Source organism: Moschus berezovskii, chromosome 2 (genome assembly GCF_049115385.1).
Source record: "Moschus berezovskii isolate FMDL1 chromosome 2, NW_MosBer_1.0, whole genome shotgun sequence".
Lineage (NCBI taxonomy): Eukaryota > Metazoa > Chordata > Mammalia > Artiodactyla > Moschidae > Moschus > Moschus berezovskii.
The window spans coordinates 132071163-132084628 of record NC_142461.1 but is presented as its reverse complement, the minus strand read 5'-3'; the positions used below and the strand labels follow the sequence as shown (position 1 = coordinate 132084628).

The following is a 13466-nucleotide window of genomic DNA, read 5'->3' as shown; positions in this document are numbered from 1 at the left end:
TGGATTAAAGAAGTGAGGAAAGGATTTTCCATTCAAGTGCCTTCCCTCATATAATTTATAACTAATTAGGAAATATGATATGAAACAATTAATTAAAACCTCATATGTATTCAAAGATCAAAAATATGCTCTGGAGAACTACTAGGGTTCTCAGGCACTAAGGAGAAAAACTAAAGAGTCTTGTAGGCTTCTGCTTTTATAGATTAAAACATAAAGAAAAGTAAATGAATGAATACATTTAAGATTTCATTTAAAGAAAAAGTCATAATACTAAAATCCCATTGGATTAGAGTTTTAGACAATTTTACAATTAAAATTCAGTTAAACAATCTGTCCTTAAATTGTTAGTATCTGTTCTGTTCTGTTCAGTCGCTCAGTCGTGTCCGACTCTTTGCGACCCCGTGGACTGTAGCCTACCAGGCTTCTCCGTCCATGGGATTCTCCAGGCAAGAATACTGGAGTGGGTTACCATTTCCTTCTCCAGGGGATCTTCCCGACCCAGGGATCGAACCCGGGTCTCCCTCATTGGTGGCAGACGCTTTAACCTCTGAGCCATTAGTATAGATAGACAAAAAGACGATAGATAGTTGAGGGTGAGGGTGGGATGATTTGGGAGAATGGCATTGAAACACGTATGTTGTCATATGTGAAACAAATCACTAGTTCAGGGTTGATGCATGTTATAGGATGCTCGGGGCTGGCATGTGGGGATGACCCAGAGGGAGGATAAAGGGAGGAGGGAGGTGGGAGGGGGGTTCAGGAGGGAGAACTCATGTACACCCGGGGCGAATTCATGTCAATGTATGGCAAAACCAACCAAAATAATATTGTAAAATAATTTGCCTCCAATAAAAAATAAATTAATTACTTAAAAAAAAGAAAGAAATGATACAGTAGTAATCAAAACTCCATATCTACCTACCTATCATCTATTATGTGTCTAGTCTATCTATTGATATATTGTTGTATTTACTAAACTCCGACATTAGCATGCTGCTGCTGCTGCTGCTAAGTCACTTCAGTCGCGTCCGACTCTGTGTGACCCCATAGACGGAAGCCCACTAGGCTCCCCCTTCCCTGGGATTCTCCAGGCAAGAACACTGGAGTGGGTTGCCATTTCCTTCTCCAATGTATGAAAGTGAAAAGTGAAAGTGAAGTCGCTCAGTCGTGTCCAACCCTTAGCGACCCCACGGACTGCAGCCTACCAGGCTCCTCCATCCATGGGATTTTCTAGGCAAGAGTACTGGAGTGGCTTGCCGTTGCCTTCTCCGCCGACATTAGCATAGGTAGACATTAAAAAATATAGCAGGATGTGACGTCAGTTTCTCATTAATAAGTTCCTTAAAACAATTTAACTATTTCTACCTAGATTTTACAAAGATGTTTCAAACTCACAAATGTCTAAAAGAGAACTCATTCACTTTCTCCCTTTCTACCTCAATTTTTCTCATTAACAGCATTTGGTCTAAAATCCTGAATCGTAATTGATTTTGAACTCTCACTCATCATCCTGATGGATAACTCTCAATTACCATTCCTTCTAAATGTCTTAAAATCTATTCACTCTTCTCAGTTTATATTCTATTCAGTTTTAAGTCGTCCATTGTAGATACACAGCTGACTTATACTTCAAAATCTAGTGTGTATGCCAAACAAATGCCGATTTGAATTAAATAAATGAATGAGTGAAAGTGACAAAATCAGAGGAGGTAAAAAAGCAGTGGTAAAGGAAGAGATCTGCCTGCAGTGCAGGAGACCAGGGTTTAGTCCACAGGTAGGGAAGATCCCCTGGAGAAGGGACTGGCTACCCACTCCTGTATTCTTGACTGCAGAATTCCATGGACAGAGGAGCATGGCAGGCTACAGTCCACGGGGTCGCAAAGAGTTGGACATGACTGAGCAACTAACAGTTTCACCCCTCTCAACATTTTCACAAACAAAGAGATGTGGGACACTCACCAGGACAAGAAATACCCCATTTTGGCAAGACTTTCTATCATAACATGTATATTATGGATTATTTCGTTGAAAAAATATTTTCTGTCAACACAAAATATATTCAGAAGAATTTAAATATGCTATATTTCAACTTGTGTATTGAGATATTTTTGTACATTGACCTAATATTATTTGCATTTACAAATTAGCCCTCAGAAATTTACTGAATGCCTAAAATGTGCAATGCACTTTGTTAAGTTCCACAGGGGAAATAAACTATAGGCTCTGAAATACTTCACAGCCTTAAGTTAAAACTTCAGAGCTACGTTGAAAATGTCTTAAATGTGAGCCAGAGAGGATTAGCAATAAAGCATAATATGTAAAACTCTTTTCTTCAGTGACCCTTTGGATTTGCTGACTGATCATGACCATTGGAAACCATTCTTTCACTTTCTGTGACAGGGCACAGATCAAAATATAGTCGAGACACTGATGATTAGCATCTGCTACTGCTACTGCTAAGTCGCTTCAGTCGTGTCCGACTCTGTGCGACCCCATAGACGGCAGTCTATTAGGCTCCCCCGTCCCTGGGATTCTCCAGGCAAGAACACTGGAGTGGGTTGCCATATCTGCTAGATGCTTTCTAATTCAACAGAAAAAGACTTACATATAGAAAGATATATGGAAAGTAAATCAGAAAAGCAATGTATTTATTATAGCTTTTTACATATCAAATAGAGAACACTTACATAGAGTTATACAGAAATCATGAAATTCATAGATTTATATATATGAAATTCACAGATTCTTATGTTTAAGACTACCCACATACTCTACGATAAAAATTTAAACTGATCTCTATATATATGTCAAAGATAATTAATTACCACCAGGGTTGTTTTTAATCATTTATTTATTTATTTTAATCATTTAAAACATATTAAAAATATAACCCCAAACACAATAAAAACATAATTAAGTGCCCTGTGTGGATCACAATAAACTGTGGAACATTCTGAAAGAGATGGGAATACCAGACCACCTGACCTGCCTCTTGAGAAACCTGTATGCAGGTCAGGAAGCAACAGTTAGAACTGGACATGGAACAATAGACTGGTTCCAAATAGGGAAAGGAGTACGTCAAGGTTGTATATTGTCACCCTGTTTATTTAACTTATATGCAGAGTCCATCATGAGGAACGCTGGGCTGGAAGAAGCACAAGCTGGAATCAAGATTGCTGGGAGAAATATCAATAACCTCAGATATGCGATGACACCACCGTTATAGCAGAAAGTGAAGAGGAACTCAAAGGCCTCTTGATGAAAGTGAAAGAGGAGAGTGAAAAGGTTGGCTTGAAGCTCAACATTCAGAAAATGAAGATCATGGCATCTGGTCCCATCACTTCATGGGAAATAGATGGGGAAACAGTGGAAACAGTGTCAGACTTTATATTTTTGGGCTCCAAAATCACTGCAGACGCTGACTGCAGCCAGGAAATTAAAAGATGCTTACTCCTTGGAAGGAAAGTTATGACCAACCTAGATAGCATATTAAAAAGCAGAGACATTACTTTGCCAACCAAGGTCCGCCTAGTCAAGGCTATGGTTTTTCCTGTGGTCATGTATGGATGTGACAGTTGGACTGTGAAGAAATGATCGCCCAAGAATTGATGCTTTTGAATTGTGGTGTTGGAGAAGACTCTTGAGAGTCCCTTGGACTGCAAGGAGATCCAACCAGTCCATTCTAAAGGAGATCAATCCTGGGTGTTCATTGGAAGGACTGATGCTAAAGCTGAAACTGCAATACTTTGGCCACCTCATGCGACAAGTTGACTCCCTGAAAAAGACTCTGATGCTAGGAGGGATTGGGGGTAGGAGGAGATGGGACGACAGAGAATGAGATGGCTGGATGGCATCACCAACTCGATGGACATGAGTTTGAGTGAACTCTGGGAGTTGGTGATGGACAGGGAGGCCTGGCGTGCTGTGATTCATGGGGTCGCAAAGAGTTGGACACGACTGAGTGACTGAACTGAACTAAGATGTAACTAACCTTATACCAATATACCATTTTTCATGAAATAGTTTTAAATGCAAATAGTGATGTCTTTAGTAGTATACTCTGAATTATAAAGTAAAATATATAATTCACTGAACTTGGTACATATATAAACAAAAACTCTTTGGTTATTAAAATTTCTAGTGAGCTTGTTAAGATATATGATTTCACATAAAGAGTTAATTAAACATTTAAAATGTACACAAATGTAGCAAAGAATATCGGTTTGTTTAGAAAGCTTACTAATCTCGTTAGATCGACTAGGTATTGGAGGCGGCTGCATGCCATTGTGAGTAGGTACTGAAGACTGGTGCGATACTGGAGAAAATGGAATCATATCAAAGATGTCAGTAGAGGGCGATTTAGGTGTCACACTGCCTGCCTGCAATGAAGATAACATGAATTAGGGTAGTATTCCATGTAGACACACTACTATGAAAAGTATTTCACATACATATAAAACACATTTAAACCCAACACATGTGGTTGAGTCATATGAACTTGCCATTCTGTAGATCAAAATAGTTAAGTAGGCCATTTCGTACGAATTAACCACATATGCCAAATGCTCATTGGCAAGAAAATCTCTACAAAAATGTTATCAAAGGTCATGGCAAAAATGGTGATAACACTATTCTAGAGATGTATCTCTTATATTGGATTTTTTTATATATCTAGAAATAATTGCCATTTATATCAAAGAATTGAAAACACGTTACAAACTTTATATAAAACCTTGATATCAGTAATACATTTTGCATAAGATTATAAGATTTAGACAGAAATAACAGAACTTAAGTGATGCATCTTAAATATAACCATTCAAAAACAATTGATAACGATTTAAAAAAAATTCCAGGAATCTATTTTAAATTATAAATACAATAACTATTATAAATACTATAACTCTGGTGACTGCCAAGTATTACATTCATTGGAGTGACATTTATTCTTGGAATAAGTTCTCATCAAGTTTTCTATAATAAATAGCTACCTTGTAAAATAAATTATAGTCACTAAGTATATCTCCAAAATGGTTATCTGGGCCAATCTGGGCTTGGATTAATGTCAGGATGAACCAATCATCACTTTACATACTATGTAATTTTATATGTAAAATTATATAATATGTAATTGTCATACAGGGAAGAAATTATATATATATATATATATACACATTATATATCAGCTATAAAGCAAAGAGAATTTTCATTTTGGAGAGAAACAGTGAGTGGAAATTAACTTCTATAAGAACATGAACATTGTTTAGAACAGCTTACAGTGGTACACATTAAAATTTGTGTTTTCAGAATACTTTTTTTGATTTATAGGTGATGTAGGTAATGAAAAATAAGGCTGATTGTATGTAAAGAGTGACTGATTTGCTATTCAGTTTACATGACTTATTACATTTTTTCATGCAGGAAAATAGCTGACATCTCCCTTTCTTTAGCAATTTACTTTCACTTTGATAGTTTATCAGCCACAAACATATACAAAGACTTGGAGGAAACTTTACCCCTCAGCTCCTTCCTTCTACTCAGGAATGTTGTTCTCCGAATCAGCCTCTCCCTCCATTTCCCCTGGCATCCATCTCTCCTCTTTGTCAGGATTTAAAGATACTCGAATCTTGACTTTGTTAAAACAAACCAACCAAAAAGCTCTTTACTCAGTGCTTCTTTACTCTAGACTCTCATCTCTCTCTGCCCTATTGAAGCTGAGCTCTCTGAAGGAGGTTTTACGTTTCTTGCCTGTTTACTTCATCCAATCCTCAATTAAGATCATTCTAGACTGTTCTTTTTTTTTTTTGATCCCACTCCACAGCATGTGGACCTTAGTTTCCCAAACAAGGATGGAACCCAAGCCCATTGAACATGGAGTCGTAACTACTGGACTGGCAGAGAAATCTCTAGACTGCTCTTTTTGCTGAACTGTACTTAAACAGCTTTGCCAGTATCACCAATGGCCTAATTTCCCAATTACCATATTCGATGAATCTTTTTTATTTTTTTTCTTTTTAAAATTTGTATTGGTGTATAGATGATCTACAACATTGTGCTAACTTCAGGTGTGCAGCAAAGTGAATCATTTATACATATACATATATCTACCTTTCTTTAGATTCTTTTCTGATGAATCCTTTAAAGTACCTGTCCTACTTCATCTTTTTGTGGATTTGGACCACCATTCTCTACTAGAAGGGTTTCCCTTGTAGCTCAGCTGGTAAAGAATCTGCCTGCAATGCAGAAGACCTGGGTTCCATCCCCTAGGCTGGGAAGATCCCCTGGAGAATGGAAAGGCTACCCACTCCAATATTCTGGCCTGGAAAATCCCACGGACTGTGGGGTTGCAAAGAGTCAGACAGGCTTGAGTAACTTTCACTTTCTCTACTAGAAACTCTCTGATGTCAGATGACCCAAGTAGGCAAAAATGGCACATAAAGGCCCCAGATCACATCATCAATTCAAGACATAATTGATTTTTTTCAATACTATATAAATGGCATATATTGGAAGAATTCAAAATAATATATGGGATAATAAAAATAATTTTCTATTTAGCAAATTACATGAGGTCTTGGGATGCTGTTGTCACTGTCTGACTTGGGAAGGCCCCGTTTAGAAGGTGGTGGTATTAACAGTCCCAATGATAGTCTGGAATCAGGAGAGTTTACAGGAGTGACAGTAATGGAAGAAATATTTAGACAGGAAGATGAACCATCAGTACTATGCCAGAAAGAGGGCGAGCATCTCTGAAACCCGTGTTGCTCATGATCAGACATTTTGTGCAGCAGCTGTAAAGGAATGACAGAGAAATATACTAAGGAGAAGAAAGAAGACATGGAGGAAAAAGAATATATGAAAATTTATTCATTAAAGAATATTGTGAAAATGATAAGTAATTTCAAAACAACTCTTCTAAGATTAAAACAACTAGTTTGAGAGATTTTTTCCTATGGCAGGACCTTCAGATTCTGTGTTCTTTAATTTGTTGCTTTTAGCACTGAAATATTACATTTTTATATATTTAAATAAAATACTGATTTCAATATAACTTAAGAGAAAGAAGGTAGAGAGGGAAATGACAAATGCCTGAAGATTTATTTCTGAGAGAGCTTCTTTGTGATGAGATGGGAGAAGGAAAAAAAAGCAACAAGAAAAAATGTCATTGGGAGCAAAGTCAAGTAAAAGTTAAGCCTGTAGAATTTTCAAAAAGGGGTACAACATACATTTTAGATTTAATCCTCCAATCATTCTCTTAAAGTCTTAGTATTAGTAGTATTATACCATTATCTTATTAAAGATAGGGGAATCAAGGCCCATGGATTCTTTTTGATTTACTCCTATGTAAGGCAAGCCACTCCAGTACTCTCACCTAGAAAATCCCATGGACAGAGGAGCCTGGTGGGCTACAGTCCATGGGGTCGCTACTAGTCGGACAAGACTGAGCGACTTCACTTTCACTTTTCACTTTCACACATTGGAGAAGGAAATGGCAACCCACTCCAGTGTTCTTGCCTGGAGAATCCCAGGGATGGTGGAGCCTGGTGGGCTGCCATCTATGGGGTCACACAGAGTAGGACACGACTGAAGCGACTTAGCAGCGGCAGCAGCAAGGTAAGAAGCAAAGCCAAAATTCAAAACAATCTGACTCCAGTCATCATGCCTTTTCTATAGGTAATGAGTTCCAAGTGGTAAAATTTTGGGGGGATGGACAGAGGCATTGTTGAGTGACTTCAAATGAAGCAGAGAGATACATAACAATAAACAACTATTACAGCATACTGTACAGGGTCAGTCTTTGGATGACTTTTGGAAGCTATTTTCATTACATCATGGAAAGCTATTGTCAAATACTGAGCTGGACAGATTTGAGCAGCCAGATGCCAGAGTGGTCAGTTAAAAAAACCACATAAATGAAAGTGCATAATAATTCAGCCTTTATTCACTTACTGTGATAGTGTAAGCAAGAGGCCAAAAAGAAAGTGCTGGCTTCATCAAGGTCCCATTCCTCAATGAATGGCACTGGGTAAAGTTTAGAAACATCATTACAGAAGCAGGGCATTCTCTCTCTCTTGCCAGGGAGCCCTGAACAAAAGGTTCCTGCTGGTTTGGTTTGGTTTTGGGGGAGAGGACAGGGGTGCAGAGGGAAGATCAGGGAAAACAACTAAGAGTAGAAGATACTTAAAACTGAGCTTTACTGGAGAAATACCACTAGTATTTCTCTAGTGGAGCGATACCAAGGGATCATTTCATGCAAAGATAGTCACAATAAAGGACAGAAATGGTATGGACCTAACAGAAGCAGAGATATTAAGAAGAGGTGGCAAGAATACACAGAAAAACTGTACAAAGAAGATCTTAATGAACCCAATAACCATGATGGTGTGATAACTCATTTAGAGTCAGACATCCTGGAGTGCAAAGTGAAGTGGACCTTAGGAAGCATCACTGTGAACAAAGCTAGTGCAGATGAGGAAATTCTATCTGAATGATTTCAAATCCTAAAAGATGATGCAGTTAGAGTGCTGCACTCAATATGTGAGCAAATTTGGAAAACTCATCGGTGCTCACAGGACTGGAAAAGGTCAGTTTTCATTCTAATCCCAAAGAAAGGAGATGCCAAAGAATGTTCAAACTTGTGCACAATTGCACTCATCTCACATAGCAAAGTAATGCTCAGAATTCTCCAAGCTAGACTTCAATAGTACGTGAACTGAGAACTTCCAGATATTAAGGCTGGATTTAGAAAAGGCAAACTAGGGATCAAATTGCCAACATCCACTGGATCATAGAAAAAGCAAGAGAATTTCAGAAAAATATCTACTTCTGCTTCACTGACTATGCTAAAGCCTCTGACTGTGTGGATCACAACAAACTGGAAAATTCTTAAAGCGATGAGAATACCAGACCTCCTGAGAAACCTGTATGCATGCCAAGAAGCACCAGTTAGAACCGGACATGGAACAACAGACTGGTTCCAAATTGGGAAAGGAGTAGATCAAGCTGTGTATTGTCACTCTGCTTATTTAACTCATATGCAGAGTACATCATGTGAAATGCTGGGCTGGATGAAGCACAAGCTGGAATCAAGATTGCCAGGAGAAATATCCATAAACTCAGATATGCAGATGATACCACACTTATGGCAGAAAGTGAAGAGGAACTAAAGAGCCTCTTGATGAAAGTGAAAGAGGAGAGTTTAAAGGCTGGAGTAAAACTCAACATTCAGAAAACTAAGATCATGGCATCTGGTCCCATCACTTCATGGCAAATAGATGGGGAAACACTAGAAACAGTGAGAGACTTTATTTTCTTGGACTCCAAAATCAATGCAGATGGTGACTGTAGCCATGAAATTCAAAGACTCTTGCTCCTTGGAAGAAAACCTATGGCCAACCTAGACAGCATATTAAAAAGCAGAGACATTACTTTGTGGACAAAGGTCTGTATAAGTCAAAGCTATTGTTTTTCCAGTAGCTATGTATGGATGTGAGAGTCAGATCATAAAGAAAGCTGAGTGCTGAATAATTAATGCTTTTGAACTGTGGTGTTGAAGACTCTTGTGAGTCTCTTGGACTCCTAGGAGATCCAACCAGCCAGTCTTAAAGGAAATAAGTCTTGAATATTCATTGAAAGGACCGATGCTGAAGCTGAAGTTCCAGTACTCTGGCCACCTGATGCAAAGAACTGACTCAGTTGAAAAGACCTTGATGCTGGGAAAGATTGAAGGCAGGAGAAGGAGACGACAGAGGATGAGATGGTTGGATGGCATCACTGACTCGATGGACATGAGTTTGAGCAAGCTCCGGGAGTTGGTGATCGACAGAGAAGCCTGGCGTGCTGCAGTTCATGGGGTCATAATCAGTTGGACACGACTGAGCGACTAAACTGAAGTGTCAAAATGTGTTTTCAAGGCCCCCAAAAGATGGTCTGGATGAGACCATTAAGAGAGACCCAGGGTAAGGGCCTCCAATAAGGAGGCCTGTAAATGGAGGCACCTGGGCTGACATACAGCTATGTGTAAGTAACAGTGTGGCTGCCTTGGTGGGGCAGGGGCTGAGTCCTGGACTGCAACTCCTCTACACGCCATGCACTAAATCTGTAGTGGTGCCAGCAGCTTTCCCCCATGAGGCTTGCCACAAAAAGACTTTGTAACTTTGTAGGGTCTGGAGGATTTGGCCTGGAGCCAGACTTCTAGTCTACAAATCACACTGCAGATATTTTTCAACACTAATAGGACTTGGTGGTAGCCAACACCAATTTGGCTTTTGATAAATTTCATAGTGAAAGGTGGTAACTAAAATTATAGTTATAAGAAACAACAAACTTGAAAGCATCTTTCAGGAAGCAGAGGGGGAAACAAGGCAGTGTAAAGTGAGAGATTTAAGTTGAGGCAAGCATTCAGTGTGGAAACAAGTCTATGATGGCCCGAATTCTATAATTTATCACTATTAATACGCACATGCATGCATGCTCAGTCACTAAGTCGCCTCAGACTCTTGTGACCCCATGGACTGTAGCCCGCCAGGCTCCTCTCTGTCCGTGGGATTTTCCAGGCAAGAATACTGGAGTGGATTGCCATTTCCTCCTCCAGGGGCTCTTCCTGACTCAGGGATTGAACTTGTGTCTCCAGCATTGTCAGGTGGATTCTTTACTCCTGATCCACCTGGGAAGCATACTAATATCCATATACAGTTACATAATGATTGCTCTCTCTATTGATCTTCATAGATACCTATCTATCTATAGATATGGGTACATGTATGCATGTATATGTATAATTTTAAGATCTATTTTATGGTCTATATAATTTGCTGTAGAATTTTGTAGTTGGTGGCAACCTTTACTTAATTATAGGTAACAACTGTAAGCTCCTGGTGGACAAAACTTTGTCTTTCTAAATATTCTATATAACAGATTACTTGGTATATAATAAACTGTCAATTAATATTTTTATCTAATTTAAACTCCAGCAACTGTTTTAACTTAAACTGTAACTTGATAAGGACATCCGAATTGAGTAGAACATAAAAAGATATTAACTGGAAGTTATCCCTGGTATCATTTGGCTTATAAATGGGAGTACTCTATATTGTTTTATGACTTGTATTGACCAAAATATATTACCAGGTTCCTCAAAGCAAACTGAAGCCCAGAAAAACCTAACTTAGAAGCGCTCTAGTGTTTTATCATAGTGTTAATACTAACATTCTACTTCCTGAGAAAGTATACTTATATAAATGAAGAATGTATATCATATGAAAATAATAGAATATGTCAGTACCCCAATTAAGAACTATTTTTACTCTTAATGGTAAAACAGGGCTATCTATCAATAATTTTAGTATCCAAAGTTTAAAAATTCTAACACTAATTCTTACTAGTTTCCTTTTGCATGTGCCTGTGTGCTGAGTCGCTTCAGTTGTGTCTGACTCTTTGCAACCCTATGGACCATAGTCTGACAGGCTCCTCTGTCCATGGGACTCTCTAGGCAAGAATACTGGAGTGGGTAGCCATGCCCTCCTCCAGGGGATCTTCCTGACAGAGGGATTGAACCCATGTTATGCCTCCTTCATTTGCAGGTGGGTTCTTTACCACTAGTATCACCTGGGAAGTCCAGTTTCCTTTCGGTCATCAGTAATCTAATTTGGTCAACTAGGATTTTTTTGTTTGGGTCATACAGGTCTTTAAAATATTGATTCAGTTGCTTACAGGTTACTGTTGAGATTGTACCCTAAAAATCTAGAGAGTCTGTTTAGAAGTTAGAAAATTCAGAAAGTGGGCACACAACTTTATGTAAAAATAACTGCCTGGTATTGAGAAATAGCTGTGCCTTTTAAATTGGTGTCTGCCCTCCAACTCCTCACTCTACCCCCTTGGCTAGGACACACATTTATGCCGTAGCCTGGGCTCTGTTGACATTTGTGCTTATGATTCTTAATTACAAACAATTCAACTTAGGGAATTAGATACTCCATCTGATTCCTTTTAGGAATGAAATCTAAACCCAGCATGTTTAAATACAGAGACATATTTCACTAGTGTCTGATTCTGCCCCAGTCTATTAGACCTAGTAAATAAAAATATGTGACTACAGCCCCTAAATGCCATACAGTGGTATTTTGGGCACTGAATAAATATTTTGAGTAGTATCTCTGAAGTTAAGGGTTCAGGAACTAGTCATTTTTAATTTTCCATTTTTAAGTGCTTAAGAATTTTTTTTTTTTTTTAGAGATGAAATACACAGTTCAGATAAAAATGGCTTGATATTTTTTATGTTGGGTGTTGTGTCAGTATTTTGATAGGTGGCTAGAAACCAAAATTTTGGAACTTTGCTACAGAAGTCGATGGCACTACTGTTTAATCCTTTTATGCTCACAATTATAAGTGCTTTGGTCTTTAGGAAGGTTCATGGGATCTGAATTATTATACTAAGGGAAATGAGGAAATCTATGCTCAACAATTATATGTTAATTATGCAGGAGTTGTTAAGTTATTCAGACATATTAATAATGAGTTTCCATAATTAAGATTTATAGCTATTATAGTTTTACAGCTCTTTCTTTCAGTGAGTAGAGGCTTGGTATATTAGGCCGTGATGAATATTTCAACCTTGATATCTGCCTAAGAATGACAATGATGAGACATCATAAAAGGGTTTGAATCCTATCAGTTAATATTGAATACACTTAAACAATAACAAAAATGCATTAAAGATTAAACATTCTCTGTTAATACCTATAGAAATATTAGAATGATACTGAAATTTTATTTTATGCTGCTAGATATTTTGGCAGTATAAATCTCCAGAGACTCTTTTAAAACATAAAACAAATAATTTCAAGATTGAAACATGATTTATCCCAATCATCAAAATAGTAGAATTTAAAATTCTACTTAGAATTATATTTAAAAAATAAATTCTTTGGATTCATGTTTTCAATACAGATGCCTAGCTCTTCCAGGCATCTGGAGCAAGAAGAGATCAAATGACTTGATTAGGTACTCATAGTAAGAACAAGCTGCTGCTGCTAAGTCACTTCAGTTGTGTCCGACTCTGTGTGACCCCATAGATGGAAGCCCACCAGGCTCCCCCGTCCCTGGGATTCTCCAGGCAAGAACACTGGAGTGGGTTGCCATTTCCTTCTCCAGTGCGTGAAAGTGAAGTCGCTCAGTCGTGTCCGATCCTTAGCGACCCCACGGACTGCAGCCTTCCAGGCTCCTCCACCCATGGGATTTTCCAGGCAAGAGTACTGGAGTGGCTTGCCATTGCCTTCTCCAAGAACAAGCTAGGAGAAGGCAAAGGCAACCCACTCCAGTACTCTTGCCTGGAAAATCCCATGGGTGGAGGAGCCTGGTAGGCTGCAGTCCGTGGGGTCGCTAAGAGTCGGACACGACTGAACGGCTTCACTTTCACTTTTCACTTTCACGCACTGGAGAAGGAAATGGAAACCCACTCCAGTGTT

General features: G+C 38.6%; 1 protein-coding gene across 4 annotated transcripts in view; it reads right to left on the bottom strand.

The window, feature by feature from the left end:
• GULP1 (GULP PTB domain containing engulfment adaptor 1) overlaps positions 1 to 13466 on the bottom strand; it is a 342256-nt gene that overhangs the window by 13988 nt on the left and 314802 nt on the right. For 3 of the 4 annotated variants that reach the window (XM_055396912.2, XM_055396908.2, XM_055396911.2), the window contains exon 10: positions 4241 to 4379. In XM_055396912.2, the coding sequence (XP_055252887.1) occupies positions 4241 to 4379 (139 nt within the window). Of the gene's footprint in view, positions 1 to 4240; positions 4380 to 6566; positions 6792 to 13466 lie in introns of all 4 variants that reach the window. The other variant, XM_088830780.1, reaches the window with a different exon arrangement.